At 43.9% G+C, this 20,093-nt stretch overlaps 1 protein-coding gene and 1 long non-coding RNA gene across 2 annotated transcripts in view; both read left to right on the forward strand.

Moving 5' to 3' along the window:
- Positions 1-3,168: 3,168 nt before the first annotated feature.
- Positions 3,169-4,547, forward strand: LOC118218963. Its single transcript, XR_004763607.1, has 3 exons — positions 3,169-3,415; positions 3,845-3,986; positions 4,489-4,547. It is a non-coding gene; the product is annotated as an uncharacterized LOC118218963 (long non-coding RNA).
- Positions 4,548-6,961: 2,414 nt separating this feature from the next.
- LOC118218888 (NACHT, LRR and PYD domains-containing protein 3-like) overlaps positions 6,962-20,093 on the forward strand; it is a 45,200-nt gene continuing 32,068 nt past the window's right edge. Inside the window, exons 1-4 of the mRNA XM_035401615.1 lie at positions 6,962-7,008; positions 9,078-9,188; positions 14,492-14,602; positions 16,483-16,552. Coding sequence (XP_035257506.1) covers positions 6,962-7,008; positions 9,078-9,188; positions 14,492-14,602; positions 16,483-16,552 — 339 coding nt within the window. The remainder of the gene's footprint in view (positions 7,009-9,077; positions 9,189-14,491; positions 14,603-16,482; positions 16,553-20,093) is intronic.

Consider the following 20,093-nt stretch of genomic DNA (forward strand, 5'->3'; position numbering starts at 1 on the left):
CTTTTTGGAGTTCCTGGTGTTTTCCCCACTCTGCGTTTGGGTCTTGGTCCCACGTTACCTGACATATCTTAAATCGCGAGGAATGAAAGATCTTTAACTGAAATTATGAATAAGTCAGAACTAATGTGGAGATATCTCTAATTTGAGTTATGACTAGTCATAACTGAAATGGCGATACAGTATCTGGAATTCACATTTTGAATAGTCAAAACTGAATTGTAGATATCTTTTAATTGGAGGTCCCATACAACTGAATGGCAAAAGTAACTTCAATCCTACTAGCAAAATGTAATTCGAGATATTAAAAGTTTTTTGATGAGTGAAAATGCAGTTAGATATCTTAAATTAGCTCTTTGACTAATTATAAATTAGTTCCAGGTACCTGTGATGTGAATCTGGTCAGGCTATTAAATGTTTGCGACACAACACCTTAATTAGCACTAAACAGGCACAGAAACAAACTAAGATTGGGGGAACTGGCACCCACTAGTGTGACGGTTGGATTCAGGTAGGGTAATTATTTCCTAAATATATATAAATAATTAGCACCCCTAAAGATTCTTTAAAATCAAACTAAATCTACACCAATATTAAGAGAAACTCTTGTGGCCTTCCATGGCTTCCTGTTTCACTGGAGGATTAAACTGAGAACCTGCTTGTGAAACCCATTTTTCATCTTCGCCACAGAGAAAGACAAAGAACTGACGAACGAAATTAAAATGGTTGCTGACCTTTGAAAATCAGGCCAATGGATCAAAAAATAAACTGAAGATGCTAGTTACTACTGTGAGGGCAATAATGAAGAAGTTTAAAACTGCTGGAGGGCAGCATGGTGGTGTGTGTGGAGTTTGCATATTCTCATCCCATGTCTGCATGGGCTTCCTCCCACAGTCCAAAGACATTCAGGTTAAGCTAATTGGAGACCATAAATTACTTGAATGTATGAGTGTGTAAGTACATGGCGTGTGTGCCCTGTGATGGACTGGTGACAACTGGTGGTACAAAAATGCCAAGTTACTCAAAAGTATTGATATCGAAATGATGCCAAGTTACGGTACTACAAACAATATAGGCTATCTTGCCTCACCGAAATTACATAAGATGTATTTCAAAGCAATGCTACCCAATATTTCCTCAATTCTTTCAAGTCACTTGGCCCTGTGTGTATAAGCATGCACTACATGGACAGGCCAAACATATGCGTGGATGGCTCTCTCACAGTCAAGATTGAATAGGCGTGTAAATGTCCAATTTGTATTGGTATGTATGTATTTCGCTGTCCAGCCATTTTGTTGCGTGAATGATAGTATGTTTCTTGGTATAAGTGCGTGTTCGTAAATGTGAATTTAACATGCTGCGAGGGAAATGTCCCCATGGGGATAAAGAAGTTCTCTATGTATGTATGTACAATATGTATTTTACATGCAGTATTTATTGTACGTAGCAAATATACAATAACTTGTACATGTACTCAAATTCAGTTCAGAAGCAAGTATAAACATATGTTTTCTGGAGAAATATGCTTCCTGTAGTTACTCAGCAGCAGTTTTGTACATGAATTTCAATGTGTTCTATGAGGCAATTCGAAATATTTGACTCTTTGATCTGACACAAAATTTGCATGACACTGTAAAATGGTAAGATTACAAAACACAGGGCCAAGTGACTTGAAAGAATTGAGGAAATATTGGGTAGCATTGCTTTGAAATACATCTTATGTAATTTCGGTGAGGCAAGATAGCCTATATTGTTTGTAGTACCGTAACTTGGCGTCATTTTGATATCAATACTTTTGAGTAACTTGGCATTTTTGTACGTTGAAAACGTGTGTTTTATGAGATATCATTTCTTTTTGCAAAGCGTTTTATTATGAGAGTGAGAAATGCGAAGTGACCCTGTAAGAAACGGTTGTGGATTATGGCTATCCTTGTGTGAATTTGTACAGTATGATGAGCGTGTACGTTTAGCAGTTTCGGTTTGCTGTATGTAAAACAGTGGCTGTGACAATGGGTGCGGTGGCGTAAGCATAAACGCAACAAAAACGCAGGTGAAATATGGCCAGTGTATGTATGTACTCACGGATTTGACGGCCATCCAACGAGCCTTGATTGAGAAAAGAATCAGCAAGCCCGTTGAATTAGAGCTGCCTAGGTCGCAACTTGTGTACCCTGCTGTCCTGCTCCGTTGTCTGTTATTTCGTGGAGATGCACTTTTAGTGTTTGTAAGGCATTTTGATAGGCTTATCTGCAGGTGGGAATCCTGTTCGCTGTTTTGCTAAGCTAGAACCGGAAAATTTGATAGTGGAGAATAGGAGCAGACGCATATGTCCCAGCAGGCTTTGCATATGAGAAAATAACAACAGTGTGAGAGAAATTAGGACGAAATGATGAAATTGCGTAATTGAAACAATATGTTTTTAGCAGAATGGGTATGTAGGTGAAGGTTGAGATGATCACAGACTATAGTGCGGAGTAAATAAAGCGAGCTTAGTTTGACCATGACCATGAGCGAGCTTAGTTTCCTTATCAAACGGGATATATAACGGTCTGTATTTAATGTTAGTTGTTGAAGTGGAGTGTTAAATAACGTGTGCAATCTATTGCCCTAATGTGTTTTTCTCATGTTCAGAGCTAGTAGTTATACTTATGAGTGAATCATGATTTTAAATATGTTTTAATGGGGAGTTGCAGAACGTACATACGTAGTAATTGTTTGTATGTGGCTAGATAGAGAACAGAGCGAGGTAACCTGAATGTAGAAACGTGGCGTTTGCTGATAAGAAGGTTTTGTACGGTAGCCAAGTGAAGAAATATAGTGAGTAGAAATGGAAGAGTGGTGAACCGGTGTAACTTTTTAATAAAATGAATACATTTGCCGTCATGAAATGCATATGGGTGGCCGTGAGTGAGTTTTGGTAAAGAAAATATAAAAGCGTAAGAAAACGTTAGTGTAAAGGAGGAAATTATCTGCCTGAGGGCAAGGCGGGATTCAATCCTTCAACCGGAGGTTTACCAGTCTGTGACTTTGTTAGTGCAGCACCATGACATAGCTATGCAATGCCTGAAATATCATTAGCAAACCTGTCCATGGTTTTAAAGAAGAACACAGGCCAGAAAGCACAGAAGAGCTCCCGTTGAATCCATATGGCTTTGCAATATTGTAGCCGGTTAATAACTGAACGTGCAGACGGTACATCATAATGCAGTGTATACGTTCGGTGAATGGCGGGTAGATATGGTGCAAAAGCAATAATTGAGAAGTAGTAGACAATTATTAGTGAGGGTAAAAGCAGGTCAAAGAAACGTGTCCCTAGCTGGATTTGAACCTGAGACCCCATATTCCCAAGACTGTAACCTTACCCAGTAGGCCACAGGCAGATTAGCTGTTTGAAGTGGAAATGTTTCAGAATAAGAAGGTATGGGTATTTTGCGTGTGTATGCAAGTTTTTGATTGGGTCGTGAGGGTGAGGATTTGGCTGATGTCGGTAAAATGTCCAATGGGGAGACATGTTGTTAGTGGGATAGGCGGCAGGAAAAATAAGAATGAGAAGAAGAAGAAGAAAGAGAAGAAGAAGGAGAAAACGCAAAATCCCCTTAGTTTCGGGCTTTATTGTGTGGACATGTGAAGTTGTTTATGAAATCTGTCTGTTGAAATGGGATCAGAATGGACAGAATTTAATGTTTTTAAGGGCTGAGTGTCTGTGGCTGTTGTGGTTATTTCTGAGGGGAACCCTGAAAAGTGCCAAACTCTCTGTGCTGTATAGGTATGGGGCATATCCTCGCCAAGGCATACCTGCCATCCCAATGTCTGTGCATGATCATGTGCTTCTTGTGTGTATTCACAGGTCTGCCAATTTTGGTCAGAACCCACTTGTGTATCTGATCTGGTGTGTTCAGGTGTCCTGAGACAGGGGGAGCTATTTCTAAAATGAGTTCCTCAGAGGAGACCGAGACTGATGATGGAACCCACGGCCCTGTGAGAAAGAGGTAAAAATGCATGATCGGAGAGTTAATGTGCTGTGAGTTAGAGCTGCGGTAAGAGGATGAGTTTACGTGAAGCTCTGTCTCCATGTGCTGTGAGTTAGAGCTGCAGTTAGAGGATGAGTTTAACTGGAAGCTCTGTCTCCATGTGCTGTGAGTTAGAGCTGCAGTAAGAGGATGAGTTTAACTGGAAGCTCTGTCTCCATGTACTGTGAGTTAGAGCTGCAGTAAGAGTATGAGTTTAACTGGAAGCTCTGTCTCCATGTGCTGTGAGTTAGAGCTGCAGTTAGAGGATGAGTTTAACTGGAAGCTCTGTCTAAATTTGCAGTGAGTTAGAGCTGCAGTAAGAGGATGAGTTTAACTGGAAGCTCTGTCTAAATTTGCAGTGAGTTAGAGGTGCAGTAAGAGGATGAGTTTAGCTGGAAGCTCTGTCTAAATTTGCAGTGAGTTAGAGCTGCAGTAAGACGATGAGTTTAACTGGAAGCTCTGTCTCCATGTTTGTTCACAGGGTCCAGGTAAAGAAGGCAGAGTCACCTGTACCCAGCTGTTTGTCTGTGAAGAGTGACCGTTCAATGCATTTTCCAGTCAACTTCAGAGGAGAGTTCACAGGTGATCAAAGGTAATGAAACAAGTTCATACTGACACTATGGTTGAATAAAACTTAAATCTCAGTGGCTATTTTTGGTTTAGTGGGGTGTATGATAGCACATTCTCGTCAACATGTGTGTATTAACTCATTTTAAAGTGTCATGATGTGTTTTATATCACATTCGGATGTGCTGTGAGTTAGAGCTGCAGTAAGAGGATGAGTTTAACTGGGAGCTCTGTCTCAATGTGCTATGAGTTAGAGCTGCAGTAAGAGGATGAGTTTAACTGGAAGCTCTGTCTCCATGTGCTGTGAGTTAGAGCTGCAGTTAGAGGATGATTTTAATTGGATGCTCTGTCTCCATGTGCTGTGAGTTAGAGCTGCAGTTAGAGGATGAGTTTAACTGGAAGCTCTGTCTAAATTTGCAGTGAGTTAGAGCTGCAGTAAGAGGATGAGTTTAACTGGAAGGTCTGTCTCCATGTGCTGTGAGTTAGAGCTGCAGTAAGAAGATGAGTTTAACTGGAAGCTCTGTCTCAATGTACTGTGAGTTAGAGCTGCAGTTAGACGATGATTGTAATTGGATGCTCTGTCTCCATGTGCTGTGAGTTAGAGCTGCTGTTAGAGGATGAGTTTAATTGGAAGCTCTGTCTAAATTTGCAGTGAGTTAGAGCTGCAGTAAGAGGATGAGTTTAACTGGAAGCTCTGTCTCCATGTGCTGTGAGTTAGAGCTGCAGTAAGAGGATGAGTTTAACTGGAAGCTCTGTCTCAATGTGCTGTGAGTTAGAGCTGCAGTAAGAGGATGAGTTTAACTGGAAGCTCTGTCTCCATGTGCTGTGAGTTAGAGCTGCAGTTAGAGGATGAGTTTAACTGGAAGCTCTGTTTCCATGTTTGTTCACAGGGTCCGGGTAAAGAAGGCAGAGTCACCTGTACCCAGCTGTCTGTCTATGAAGAGTGACCGTTCAATGCATTTTCCAGTCAACTTCAGAGGAGAGTTCACAGGTGATCAAAGGTAATGAAACAAGTTCATACTGACACTATGGTTGAATAAAACTTAAATCTCAGTGGCTACTTTTTGGTTTAGTGGGTTGTATGATAGCACATTCTCGTCAACATGTGTATATTAACTAATTTTAAAGTGTCATGATGTGTTTTATATCACATTCGGATGTGCTGTGAGTTAGAGCTGAAGTAAGAGGATGAGTTTAACTGGAAGCTCTGTCTCCATGTGCTGTGAGTTAGAGCTGCAGTAAGAGGATGAGTTTAACTGGAAGCTCTGTCTCCATGTGCTGTGAGTTAGAGCTGCAGTTAGAGGATGATTTTAATTGAATGCTCTGTCTCCATGTGCTGTGAGTTAGAGCTGCTGTTAGAGGATGAGTTTAATTGGAAGCTCTGTCTAAATTTGCAGTGAGTTAGAGCTGCAGTAAGAGGATGAGTTTAACTGGAAGCTCTGTCTCCATGTGCTGTGACTTAGAGCTGCAGTAAGAGGATGAGTTTAACTGGAAGCTCTGTCTCCATGTGCTGTGAGTTAGAGCTGCAGTAAGAGGATGAGTTTAACTGGACGCTCTGTCTCCATGTGCTGTGAGTTAGAGCTGCAGTAAGAGGATGAGTTTAACTGGAAGCTCTTTCTCCATGTGCTGTGAGTTAGAGCTGCTGTAAGAGGATGAGTTTAACTGGAAGCTCTGTCTCCATGTGCTGTTAGAGCTGCAGTAAGAGGATGAGTTTAACTGGAAGCTCTGTCTCCATGTGCTGTGAGTTAGAGCTGCAGTAAGAGGCTGAGTTTAACTGGAAGCTCTGTCTCCATGTGCTGTAAGTTAGAGCTGCAGTAAGAGGATGAGTTTAACTGGAAGCTCTGTCTCCATGTGCTGTGAGTTAGAGCTGCAGTAAGTAGATGAGTTTAACTGGAAGCTCTGTCTCCATGTGCTGTGAGTTAGAGCTGCAGTAAGAGGATGAGTTTAACTGGAAGCTCTGTCTCCATGTGCTGTGAGTTAGAGCTGCAGTAAGAGGATGAGTTTAACTGGAAGCTCTGTCTCCATGTGCTGTGAGTTAGAGCTGCTGTAAGAGGATGAGTTTAACTGGAAGCTCTGTCTCCATGTGCTGTTAGAGCTGCAGTAAGAGGCTGAGTTTAACTGGAAGCTCTGTCTCCATGTGCTGTGAGTTAGAGCTGCAGTAAGAGGATGAGTTTAACTGGAAGCTCTGTCTCCATGTGCTGTGAGTTAGAGCTGCAGTAAGGAGATGAGTTTAACTGGACGCTCTGTCTCCATGTGCTGTGAGTTAGAGCTGCAGTAAGGAGATGAGTTTAACTGGAAGCTCTGTCTCCATGTTTGTTCACAGGGTCCGGGTAAAGAAGGCAGAGTCACCTGTACCCAGCTGTCTGTCTATGAAGAGTGACCGTTCAATGCATTTTCCAGTCAACTTCAGAGGAGAGTTCACCGGTGATCAAAGGTAATGAAACACGTTTGTATTCAATTAGACCTGCAGCAAGAGGATGAGTTTAACTGGAAGCTCTGTCTCCATGTGCTGTGAGTTAGAGCTGCAGTAAGACGATGAGTTTAACTGGAAGCTCTGTCTCCATGTACTGTGAGTTAGAGCTGCAGTAAGAGGATGAGTTTAACTGGAAGCTCTGTCTCCATGTGCTGTGAGTTAGAGCTGCAGTAAGAGGATGAGTTTAACTGGAAGCTCTGTCTCAATGTGCTGTGAGTTAGAGCTGCAGTAAGAGGATGAGTTTAACTGGAAGCTCTGTCTCCATGTGCTGTGAGTTAGAGCTGCAGTAAGAGGATGAGTTTAACTGGAAGCTCTGTCTTCATGTGCTGTGAGTTAGAGCTGCAATAAAATGAGTTTAACTGGAAGCTCTGTCACCATGTGCTGTGAGTTAGAGCTGCAGTAAGAGTATGAGTTTAACTGGAAGCTCTGTCTCCATGTGCTGTGAGTTAGAGCTGCAGTAAGAGGATGAGTTTAACTGGAAGCTCTGTCTCCATGTGCTGTGAGTTAGAGCTGCAGTAAGACGATGAGTTTAACTGGAAGCTCTGTCTCCATGTGCTGTGAGTTAGAGCTGCAGTAAGAGGATGAGTTTAACTGGAAGCTCTGTCTCCATGTACTGTGAGTTAGAGCTGCAGTAAGAGGATGAGTTTAACTGGAAGCTCTGTCTCCATGTGCTGTGAGTTAGAGCTGCAGTAAGAGGATGAGTTTAACTGGAAGCTCTGTCTCAATGTGCTGTGAGTTAGAGCTGCAGTAAGAGGATGAGTTTAACTGGAAGCTCTGTCTCAATGTGCTGTGAGTTAGAGCTGCAGTAAGAGGATGAGTTTAACTGGAAGCTCTGTCTCCATGTGCTGTGAATTAGAACTGCAGTTTGAGGATGATTTTAACTGGAAGCTCTGTCTCCATGTGCTGTGAGTTAGAGCTGCAGTAAGAGGATGAGTTTAACTGGAAGCTCTGTCTCCATGTGCTGTGAGTTAGAGGTGCAGTAAGAGGATGAGTTTAACTGGAAGCTGTCTCCATGTGCTGTGAGTTAGAGCTGCAGTAAGAGGATGAGTTTAACTGGAAGCTCTGTCTCCATGTGCTGTGAGTTAGAGCTGCAGTAAGGAGATGAGTTTAACTGGACACTCTGTCTCCATGTGCTGTGAGTTAGAGCTGCAGTAAGAAGATGAGTTTAACTGGAAGCTCTGTCTCCATGTTTGTTCACAGGGTCCGGGTAAAGAAGGCAGAGTCACCTGTACCCAGCTGTCTGTCTATGAAGAGTGACCGTTCAATGCATTTTCCAGTCAACTTCAGAGGAGAGTTCACAGGTGATCAAAGGTAATGAAACACGTTTGTATTGAATTAGACCTGCAGCAAGAGGATGAGTTTAACTGGAAGCTCTGTCTCCATGTGCTGTGAGTTAGAGCTGCAGTAAGAGGATGAGTTTAACTCGAAGCTCTGTCTCCATGTGCTGTGAGTTAGAGCTGCAATAAAATGAGTTTAACTGGAAGCTCTGTCACCATGTGCTGTGAGTTAGAGCTGCAGTAAGAGTATGAGTTTAACTGGAAGCTCTGTCTCCATGTACTGTGAGTTAGAGCTGCAGTAAGAGGATGAGTTTAACTGGAAGCTCTGTCTCCATGTGCTGTGAGTTAGAGCTGCTGTAAGAGGATGAGTTTAACTGGAAGCTCTGTCTCAATGTGCTGTGAGTTAGAGCTGCAGTAAGAGGATGAGTTTAACTGGAAGCTCTGTCTCCATGTGCTGTGAGTTAGAGCTGCAGTTAGAGGTTGATTTTAATTGGATGCTCTTTCTCCATGTGCTGTGAGTTAGAGCTGCAGTTAGAGGATGAGTTTAACTGGAAGCTCTATCTAAATTTTCAGTGAGTTAGAGCTGCAGTAAGAGGATGAGTTTAACTGAAAGCTCTGTCTCCATGTGCTGTGAGTTAGAGCTGCAGTAAGAGGATGAGTTTAACTGGAAGCTCTGTCTCCATGTGCTGTGAGTTAGAGCTGCAGTAAGGAGATGAGTTTAACTGGAAGCTCTGTTTCCATGTTTGTTCACAGGGTCCGGGTAAAGAAGGCAGAGTCACCTGTACCCAGCTGTCTGTCTATGAAGAGTGACCGTTCAATGCATTTTCCAGTCAACTTCACAGGAGAGTTCACAGGTGATCAAAGGTAATGAAACAAGTTCATACTGACACTATGGTTGAATAAAACTTAAATCTCAGTGGCTACTTTTTGGTTTAGTGGGTTGTATGATAGCACATTCTCGTCAACATGTGTATATTAACTCATTTTAAAGTGTCATGATGTGTTTTATATCACATTCGGATGTGCTGTGAGTTAGAGCTGAAGTAAGAGGATGAGTTTAACTGGAAGCTCTGTCTCCATGTGCTGTGAGTTAGAGCTGCAGTAAGAGGATGAGTTTAACTGGAAGCTCTGTCTCCATGTGCTGTGAGTTAGAGCTGCAGTTAAAGGATGATTTTAATTGAATGCTCTGTCTCCATGTGCTGTGAGTTAGAGCTGCTGTTAGAGGATGAGTTTAATTGGAAGCTCTGTCTAAATTTGCAGTGAGTTAGAGCTGCAGTAAGAGGATGAGTTTAACTGGAAGCTCTGTCTCCATGTGCTGTGAGTTAGAGCTGCAGTAAGAGGATGAGTTTAACTGGAAGCTCTGTCTCCATGTTCTGTGAGTTAGAGCTGCAGTAAGAGGATGAGTTTAACTGGAAGCTCTGTCTCCATGTGCTGTGAGTTAGAGCTGCAATAAGAGGATGAGTTTAACTGGAAGCTCTGTCTCCATGTGCTGTGAGTTAGAGCTGCAGTTAAAGGATGATTTTAATTGAATGCTCTGTCTCCATGTGCTGTGAGTTAGAGCTGCTGTTAGAGGATGAGTTTAATTGGAAGCTCTGTCTAAATTTGCAGTGAGTTAGAGCTGCAGTAAGAGGATGAGTTTAACTGGAAGCTCTGTCTCCATGTGCTGTGAGTTAGAGCTGCAGTAAGAGGATGAGTTTAACTGGAAGCTCTGTCTCCATGTTCTGTGAGTTAGAGCTGCAGTAAGAGGATGAGTTTAACTGGAAGCTCTGTCTCCATGTGCTGTGAGTTAGAGCTGCAGTAAGAGGATGAGTTTAACTGGAAGCTCTGTCTCCATGTGCTGTGAGTTAGAGCTGCTGTAAGAGGATGAGTTCAACTGGAAGCTCTGTCTCCATGTGCTGTTAGAGCTGCAGTAAGAGGATGAGTTTAACTGGAAGCTCTGTCTCCATGTGCTGTGAGTTAGAGCTGCAGTAAGAGGCTGAGTTTAACTGGAAGCTCTGTCTCCATGTGCTGTGAGTTAGAGCTGCAGTAAGTAGATGAGTTTAACTGGAAGCTCTGTCTCCATGTGCTGTGAGTTAGAGCTGCAGTAAGAGGATGAGTTTAACTGGAAGCTCTGTCTCCATGTGCTGTGAGTTAGAGCTGCAGTAAGAGGATGAGTTTAACTGGAAGCTCTGTCTCCATGTGCTGTGAATTAGAGCTGCTGTAAGAGGATGAGTTTAACTGGAAGCTCTGTCTCCATGTGCTGTTAGAGCTGCAGTAAGAGGATGAGTTTAACTGGAAGCTCTGTCTCCATGTGCTGTGAGTTAGAGCTGCAGTAAGAGGCTGAGTTTAACTGGAAGCTCTGTCTCCTAGTGCTGTGAGTTAGAGCTGCAGTAAGAGGATGAGTTTAACTGGAAGCTCTGTCTCCATGTGCTGTGAGTTAGAGCTGCAGTAAGTAGATGAGTTTAACTGGAAGCTCTGTCTCCATGTGCTGTGAGTTAGAGCTGCAGTAAGAGGATGAGTTTAACTGGAAGCTCTGTCTCCATGTGCTGTGAGTTAGAGCTGCTGTAAGAGGATGAGTTTAACTGGAAGCTCTGTCTCCATGTGCTGTTAGAGCTGCAGTAAGAGGCTGAGTTTAACTGGAAGCTCTGTCTCCATGTGCTGTGAGTTAGAGCTGCAGTAAGAGGATGAGTTTAACTGGAAGCTCTGTCTTCATGTGCTGTGAGTTAGAGCTGCAATAAAATGAGTTTAACTGGAAGCTCTGTCTCCATGTGCTGTTAGAGCTGCAGTAAGAGGCTGAGTTTACCTGGAAGCTCTGTCTCCATGTGCTGTGAGTTAGAGCTGCTGTAAGAGGATGAGTTTAACTGGAAGCTCTGTCTCCATGTGCTGTTAGAGCTGCAGTAAGAGGATGAGTTTAACTGGAAGCTCTGTCTCCATGTGCTGTGAGTTAGAGCTGCAGTAAGTAGATGAGTTTAACTGGAAGCTCTGTCTCCATGTGCTGTGAGTTAGAGCTGCAGTAAGAGGATGAGTTTAACTGGAAGCTCTGTCTCCATGTGCTGTGAATTAGAGCTGCTGTAAGAGGATGAGTTTAACTGGAAGCTCTGTCTCCATGTGCTGTTAGAGCTGCAGTAAGAGGATGAGTTTAACTGGAAGCTCTGTCTCCATGTGCTGTGAGTTAGAGCTGCAGTAAGAGGCTGAGTTTAACTGGAAGCTCTGTCTCCTAGTGCTGTGAGTTAGAGCTGCAGTAAGAGGATGAGTTTAACTGGAAGCTCTGTCTCCATGTGCTGTGAGTTAGAGCTGCAGTAAGTAGATGAGTTTAACTGGAAGCTCTGTCTCCATGTGCTGTGAGTTAGAGCTGCAGTAAGAGGATGAGTTTAACTGGAAGCTCTGTCTCCATGTGCTGTGAGTTAGAGCTGCAGTAAGAGGATGAGTTTAACTGGAAGCTCTGTCTCCATGTGCTGTGAGTTAGAGCTGCTGTAAGAGGATGAGTTTAACTGGAAGCTCTGTCTCCATGTGCTGTTAGAGCTGCAGTAAGAGGCTGAGTTTAACTGGAAGCTCTGTCTCCATGTGCTGTGAGTTAGAGCTGCAGTAAGAGGATGAGTTTAACTGGAAGCTCTGTCTTCATGTGCTGTGAGTTAGAGCTGCAATAAAATGAGTTTAACTGGAAGCTCTGTCACCATGTGCTGTGAGTTAGAGCTGCAGTAAGAGTATGAGTTTAACTGGAAGCTCTGTCTCCATGTGCTGTGAGTTAGAGCTGCAGTAAGAGGATGAGTTTAACTGGAAGCTCTGTCTCCATGTGCTGTGAGTTAGAGCTGCAGTAAGAGGATGAGTTTAACTGGAAGCTCTGTCTCCATGTGCTGTGAGTTAGAGCTGCAGTAAGAGGATGAGTTTAACTGGAAGCTCTGTCTCCATGTGCTGTGAGTTAGAGCTGCAGTAAGAGGCTGAGTTTAACTGGAAGCTCTGTCTCCATGTGCTGTGAGTTAGAGCTGCAGTAAGAGGATGAGTTTAACTGGAAGCTCTGTCTCCATGTGCTGTGAGTTAGAGCTGCAGTAAGTAGATGAGTTTAACTGGAAGCTCTGTCTCCATGTGCTGTGAGTTAGAGCTGCTGTAAGAGGATGAGTTTAACTGGAAGCTCTGTCTCCATGTGCTGTTAGAGCTGCAGTAAGAGGCTGAGTTTACCTGGAAGCTCTGTCTCCATGTGCTGTGAGTTAGAGCTGCAGTAAGTAGATGAGTTTAACTGGAAGCTCTGTCTCCATGTGCTGTGAGTTAGAGCTGCAGTAAGAGGATGAGTTTAACTGGAAGCTCTGTCTCCATGTGCTGTGAGTTAGAGCTGCAGTAAGAGGATGAGTTTAACTGGAAGCTCTGTCTCCATGTGCTGTGAGTTAGAGCTGCTGTACGAGGATGAGTTTAACTGGAAGCTCTGTCTCCATGTGCTGTTAGAGCTGCAGTAAGAGGCTGAGTTTAACTGGAAGCTCTGTCTCCATGTGCTGTGAGTTAGAGCTGCAGTAAGAGGATGAGTTTAACTGGAAGCTCTGTCTTCATGTGCTGTGAGTTAGAGCTGCAATAAAATGAGCTTAACTGGAAGCTCTGTCACCATGTGCTGTGAGTTAGAGCTGCAGTAAGAGTATGAGTTTAACTGAAAGCTCTGTCTCCATGTGCTGTGAGTTAGAGCTGCAGTAAGAGGATGAGTTTAACTGGAAGCTCTGTCTCCATGTACTGTGAGTTAGAGCTGCAGTAAGAGGATGAGTTTAACTGGAAGCTCTGTCTCCATGTGCTGTGAGTTAGAGCTGCAGTAAGACGATGAGTTTAACTGGAAGCTCTGTCTCCATGTGCTGTGAGTTAGAGCTGCAGTAAGAGGATGAGTTTAACTGGAAGCTCTGTCTCCATGTGCTGTGAGTTAGAGCTGCAGTAAGACGATGAGTTTAACTGGAAGCTCTGTCTCCATGTGCTGTGAATTAGAACTGCAGTTTGAGGATGATTTTAACTGGAAGCTCTGTCTCCATGTGCTGTGAGTTAGAGCTGCAGTAAGAGGATGAGTTTAACTGGAAGCTCTGTCTCCATGTGCTGTGAGTTAGAGCTGCAGTAAGGAGATGAGTTTAACTGGACGCTCTGTCTCCATGTGCTGTGAGTTAGAGCTGCAGTAAGGAGATGAGTTTAACTGGAAGCTCTGTCTCCATGTTTGTTCACAGGGTCCGGGTAAAGAAGGCAGAGTCACCTGTACCCAGCTGTCTGTCTATGAAGAGTGACCGTTCAATGCATTTTCCAGTCAACTTCAGAGGAGAGTTCACCGGTGATCAAAGGTAATGAAACACGTTTGTATTCAATTAGACCTGCAGCAAGAGGATGAGTTTAACTGGAAGCTCTGTCTCCATGTGCTGTGAGTTAGAGCTGCAGTAAGAGGATGAGTTTAACTGGAAGCTCTGTCTCCACGTGCTGTGAGTTAGAGCTGCAGTAAGAGGATGAGTTTAACTGGAAGCTCTGTCTTCATGTGCTGTGAGTTAGAGCTGCAATAAAATGATTTTAACTGGAAGCTCTGTCACCATGTGCTGTGAGTTAGAGCTGCAGTAAGAGTATGAGTTTAACTGGAAGCTCTTTCTCCATGTGCTGTGAGTTAGAGCTGCAGTAAGAGGATGAGTTTAACTGGAAGCTCTGTCTCCATGTGCTGTGAGTTAGAGCTGCAGTAAGACGATGAGTTTAACTGGAAGCTCTGTCTCCATGTGCTGTGAGTTAGAGCTGCAGTAAGAGGATGAGTTTAACTGGAAGCTCTGTCTCCATGTGCTGTGAGTTAGAGCTGCAGTAAGACGATGAGTTTAACTGGAAGCTCTGTCTCCATGTGCTGTGAATTAGAACTGCAGTTTGAGGATGATTTTAACTGGAAGCTCTGTCTCCATGTGCTGTGAGTTAGAGCTGCAGTAAGAGGATGAGTTTAACTGGAAGCTCTGTCTCCATGTGCTGTGAGTTAGAGCTGCAGTAAGAGGATGAGTTTAACTGGAAGCTGTCTCCATGTGCTGTGAGTTAGAGCTGCAGTAAGAGGATGAGTTTAACTGGAAGCTCTGTCTCCATGTGCTGTGAGTTAGAGCTGCAGTAAGGAGATGAGTTTAACTGGACGCTCTGTCTCCATGTGCTGTGAGTTAGAGCTGCTGTAAGAAGATGAGTTTAACTGGAAGCTCTGTCTCCATGTTTGTTCACAGGGTCCGGGTAAAGAAGGCAGAGTCACCTGTACCCATCTGTCTGTCTATGAAGAGTGACCGTTCAATGCATTTTCCAGTCAACTTCAGAGGAGAGTTCACAGGTGATCAAAGGTAATGAAACACGTTTGTATTGAATTAGACCTGCAGCAAGAGGATGAGTTTAACTGGAAGCTCTGTCTCCATGTGCTGTGAGTTAGAGCTGCAGTAAGAGGATGAGTTTAACTGGAAGCTCTGTCACCATGTGCTGTGAGTTAGAGCTGCAGTAAGAGTATGAGTTTAACTGGAAGCTCTGTCTCCATGTACTGTGAGTTAGAGCTGCAGTAAGGAAATGAGTTTACCCGGAAGCTCTAGCCGCGTTTCCACCAAAAGTACAGAACTTTTAGTCCCAGGAACTACTTTTCAAGGAACTAAAAGGTTCCTTCAGCACATGATTGTCTGCGTTTCCCCAGCGGTCTAAAGTCCCGCGAAGATTAGGCAAATTAGCCCAGTGACGTATGAAAAAGCGACGTTGTCGTCGGTCCATCTGTCCTATGATTTCTTCTGTAACCCCATACTACCAGCGAAGTAGCCTACATTATTTTCTAATAACCGGGACAGCACGGAGGGGTTTATTCCACTTATATACAACGGGTTACCAACAATGATTATATATGGTTACTTTTATATATATTTTTTTATCGATTTAATCACCTGGAATTGAAATATTCTTCTGCAGCCGTTTGAGCATATTTTACCGTTGTCAGGCAAAACTGTCGTTGGTAGTTGAACTTGGACCGTTGTTATGCAACAAATAGGATATAACAGGCCAATAGTCAGATTGTAACTGTTTTATATATCCTCTCAAACACATTCATTATGTTCTTATGCGTACATTTGCTTTCATGTCTTGACATCCGAAGCGACAGAATGCATTCACATTTATATGTATAACTGGAAACAACAGCAGAAAACATGCACACGTTGTAAACAATTTGCTGTTTGATTACTTTCTTATCGTCAATTCCATATAGGCTAATCGCAAAATGACAAGAATAGAATGAAAACTTGGACTTGCGTGAAAATTTAAATTAGTAGTGGTACAGCCACCGTTTGCTTTCCTTCGAAGTTACTGCTAGCCGAGCAGCGAAGTGTGCCCTCCAGATGCGAACCATGCACAATAAATTAGTCCATAGTCTTCTTGGACTTTTTGTGGATTTGAAGAATGGCAGACTAAAATTACGGCAGTCTGAAAAAGCTAAAGGGAGAATTACTAGAATTAACCTGTTATTTTACCCTGACAAAAAGTGCGGAAGGTGATTTCCAGTTTGCTTTTGCTTTTTTACTGTATCACCAATGTGAATTACGCAGAACTACCGCATACCTCACATAACTGTATCAAACGTTTTAAGTCAATTACAACGGGCTAACAAAGAAAATCCGGAAGAAAATATTCAGCAACAGAAATAATCCGTTTGAATGTTTTGTTACGTAATATGCTGTCCCAGCACGAATGCTTAGCATTTTATAAAACGAATACTAAAGCAAGAAAAGAACAGAAGAGCACACGTTATAATTCCAAGACGTTGGCAGGCTATAACCAAAACTAGGCTACTGCGCTGCATAACATACAAGTTTGATTTGAAGTTATTATGAAAATAAATCGGTTTGCGGCTGCAGATATTTAAACATGGCGGTTGAAAATAAACACAAAAAAATGCTGCAAGTACTCGACCAATCAGAAATGTTCAGCGCTGCAAACTCCACCCAAAAGGTTCCTGTACTTTCGGAAAGTAATACCCCCCGAGCAGGAACTTTTTAGGGGGTAAAATAAAGCCCGGGGAACTAAATTTAGACCCTAGTTCCTGCGGTGGAAACGCACTGAGTTCCTCAAAAGGTTCCTAGTTCCGGGGTAAAGTTCCTGCGGTGGAAACGCGGCTTCTGTCTCCATGTGCTGTGAGTTAGAGCTACAGTAAACGAGTTTAACTACGTTGTGTCTCATGATTTATTCACAGGATTCCCTGCTCACTGGATTTAAGTCGTTTAGACAAGAAGAGTTCAGAGAAACGTTCCCCCTTAAAACAGGTATGATATATGCTTTTTCTATTTCAATATTTGAAGTTGATTGGACTTTCAGACGATCAGATTGAATATGTAATCAGGTTAATTAACATTTATAAAAAGTGCTCTGACCCTCTTTGGCTCACAGAAAGACTGGATTCTTTTTTAGGATCCAAAAACGATGACAGTGGAAATCTCCAAACAGAATGTTTTAAAGTTCAAAGTTCAAAGGCTTTATTTGTCACATGCATATACATGTACATACAGTGATATGCTGGTGAGACAAACTCCTTGTAGACTGCAATACAATGCTTCAATAATAACAATATACAGAAAAATAAAATAAAAATAATAACATAATATAATATAACATATGAATACAAATTAAAAGAGAAGAACGTAAAGAGCAGTTATTTAAAAAAAGAGCAATACAAATAAGTTTTAAAAAAGTAAGTCCTAAAATAAGTCATAGGAAGCAGTGCAATCTATGATATATAATTAAATAAGTACAATAAAGAAAAAAGAAAAATACAAAGTAAACCATGGGACGGTAAGGTGCTGCAGTGTACATTGAGGTAAAGGTGCTATGTGCATGAGGTGAAAATACTATTTCAGGACAGTTGTCCAGGCAGTGCAGTTAAAAGCACTGATGTCCTGAGGGAAGAAGCTCCTCCTAAGTCTCTCCGTGTTGGTCCTGTGACTGCGTAGGCATTTGCCTGACCGCAGCAGCTCAAACAGTCCGTTGTTTGGATGGAAAGAGTCCTTCCTAATCCTCTTTGCTCTGCTTAAGCACCTCCTGGGGTACAGGTCCTGCAGAGTGGGGAGTGTGGTCCCCATGGTACGCTCAGCTGACCGCACCACCCTCTGCAGGGCTCTCTGGTCCAGAGAGGAGCAGTTCCCGTACCAGACGGTGATGTTCCCCAGCAGGATTCTCTCAATGGTTGCAGAGTAGAAGGTTTTCAGGATCTTCTTGGAGACTCTGAACTTCCTCAGCTGTCTGAGGTGATACAGGCGCTGCCTTGCCTTTCTCACCACAGTGTCGGTGTGCAGTGTCCATGTCAGGTCCTCTGTGATGTGTACACCGAAGGTATTTGAAATTGCTCACCCTCTCTACCGGTGGCCCATTGATCTGTAGAGGGGTGTCGGTCCTCAGCTGTTTCTTCTTACAGAAGTCCACCACCATCTCCTTGGTTTTGCTGACGTTCAGGAAGAGACGGTTGTCCTGGCCCCACAGTGACAGGTCTGCTACCTCCTGGAGATAGGCCTTCTCGTCGTCGTTGGTGATTGGGCCTACCACCACTGTGTCGTCAGCAAACTTGACGATGGTGTTGGACTCAAACCTGGCCACACAGTCATGTGTGTACAAGGAGTACAGCAGAGGGCTCAACACACACCCCTGGGGGGCTCCAGTGCTGAGGGTGAGGGGGTTTGAGGTGTGCTTACCCACTCTAACCACCTGGGGTCTGGCGGTCAGGAAATCCAGTATCCAGGCACAAACGGAGGTGTTCAGTCCCAGGTCAGTCAGTTTAGCAGCCAGTCTGGAGGGGATTATGATATTGAAAGCTGAGCTGAAATCAATGAACGGCAATCTTACATAGCCCCCCCTCTGTTGTCGAGGTGAGAGAGAGTGGCATGCAGAACCTGATAGACCGCATCATCCGTGGATCTGTTGGGGCGGTAAGCAAACTGCAGAGGGTCCAAGGTGCTGGGAAGAGAGGAGCAGATGTAGTCCTTGACTAGCCTCTCAAAGCACTTCATCACCACCGAGGCGATAGTCATTCAGGCAGGCTGGGGAAGCGTTCTTGGGTACAGGGACAATGGTGGACCTCTTGAAGCATGTGGGGACCACGGACTGGGCCAGGGAGAGGCTGATTATGGTGGTGAACACAGGAGCCAGGAGATCAGCACAGGTCTTGAGGACTTGTCCGGAGATTCCGTCTGACCCTGCTGCTTTCCTGGTGTCCACCTGTTTCCAGGCTCTTCTCACATAGTGCTCTGACAGGACAAGTGAGCTTGCAGCTCCAGGGGGGGAACTCGTGTTATACACGCTAACTGTGCTAGCCTCCGGGCTAATGTTAGCATTGTTAGCCTTGAAACGTGCATAAAGAGAGTTCAGCTCGTCTGCCAGAGTAGTGTCAGCTCTCACCATAGGGGGGCGCCTGCCCTTATGGTCTGTAATGTCCCATAGTCCTTTTCACATGCGTCGGGTGTCTCGCTGCTGGAACTGAGACTCCATTCTGTCCTTGTAGTGATGCTTCGCATCCTTGATTGGTCGCCTCAGCCTGTAGGACACCGCCTTGTGCTCCGTCATGTCCCCAGACACCTGTCCCGCGTTATGGGCAGTGGTGCATGCGTTCAGAGCAACGCGGATGGATCTGTCACCCCACGGTTTCTGGTTAGGAAAACACTTAGCTTTCACCATAGGGATAACTTTGTCCACCACCGTTGTAATGAAGCCGGTCACCACTTCCGTAAACACGTTGACGTCAGAGGTGGACTGGAACCTGTCCCAGTCGACGTCGTCCAGCGCGTCCTGTAGAGTGGCCTCTGATTGGGCGGTCCAGCGCTTGACCTCTCGCGACACCACCTCTTCCCGTACCATCCGTTGTTTGTATTCTGTTATCAGGAAGATGGCGGCATGGTCTGATTTGCCAAATGATGGTAGAGAGGTAGCCTTGTAGCCCTCCTTGAACGGTGAATAGCAGTGATCAAGTATCTTGTCCTTTCGCGTAGGACATTTGACGTGTTGGTAAAAGTTTGGCATAAGGTTTGCCTTGTTGAAGTCCCCTGCCACGATGAGGGCAGCGTCTGGATGCTTGGTCTGTAGTCCGCTTAGCACATCATGTAACACCGACAAAGCCTCGTCGTGTCCGCTTGTGGTGGAATGTAAACGGCCCTAGTGATCACTGCGGAAAACTCCCGGGGCAGGTAGAATGGACACTCAGCACTCAGTTTGTATAGTTAGCATTATAAAATGTATTGCAGTGAGAAACTTAATTCACCTCAACAACTAAATTATTCCAAGGACATTCGTGATTCATCACAAGTAGTGTCCCTACACAACATAAATCAGGAGCAAAAGTTGCATTTCAAATATAGGCTTTTGACCTGCTGCATGTTGTGTTCTAAAGTATCTTTTCCTGTTCTGGTCTTCCTACAAGAGAAAACATGAGACATTGCAGGCATTTAGTAGTCACTCTTAGTCAGAGCGACTTACACAACGTTTTACACAGCATTTACATTGCTTCCTTTTATACAGCTGGATATGAACTGAAGCAATGCAGGTTAAGTACCTCGCTCAAGGGTACAACAGCAGTGTCCTACCTGGGATTCAAACCTCTGACGAGACCAGCTCCTCACCCATTATACTACACTGCCACCCATAATAAAGCAAGGCTTAGTTTCCATGGATACATGGATTTCACACTGATACAGCACACCTCTTCATGTGTTTATTTCACACTGATACAGCACACCTCTTCATGTGTTTATTTCACACAGTGATACAGCACACCTCTTCATGTGTTTTTCACACTGATACAGCACACCTATTCATGTGTTTATT

Source organism: Anguilla anguilla, chromosome 19, assembly GCF_013347855.1.
Source record: "Anguilla anguilla isolate fAngAng1 chromosome 19, fAngAng1.pri, whole genome shotgun sequence".
NCBI lineage: Eukaryota > Metazoa > Chordata > Actinopteri > Anguilliformes > Anguillidae > Anguilla > Anguilla anguilla.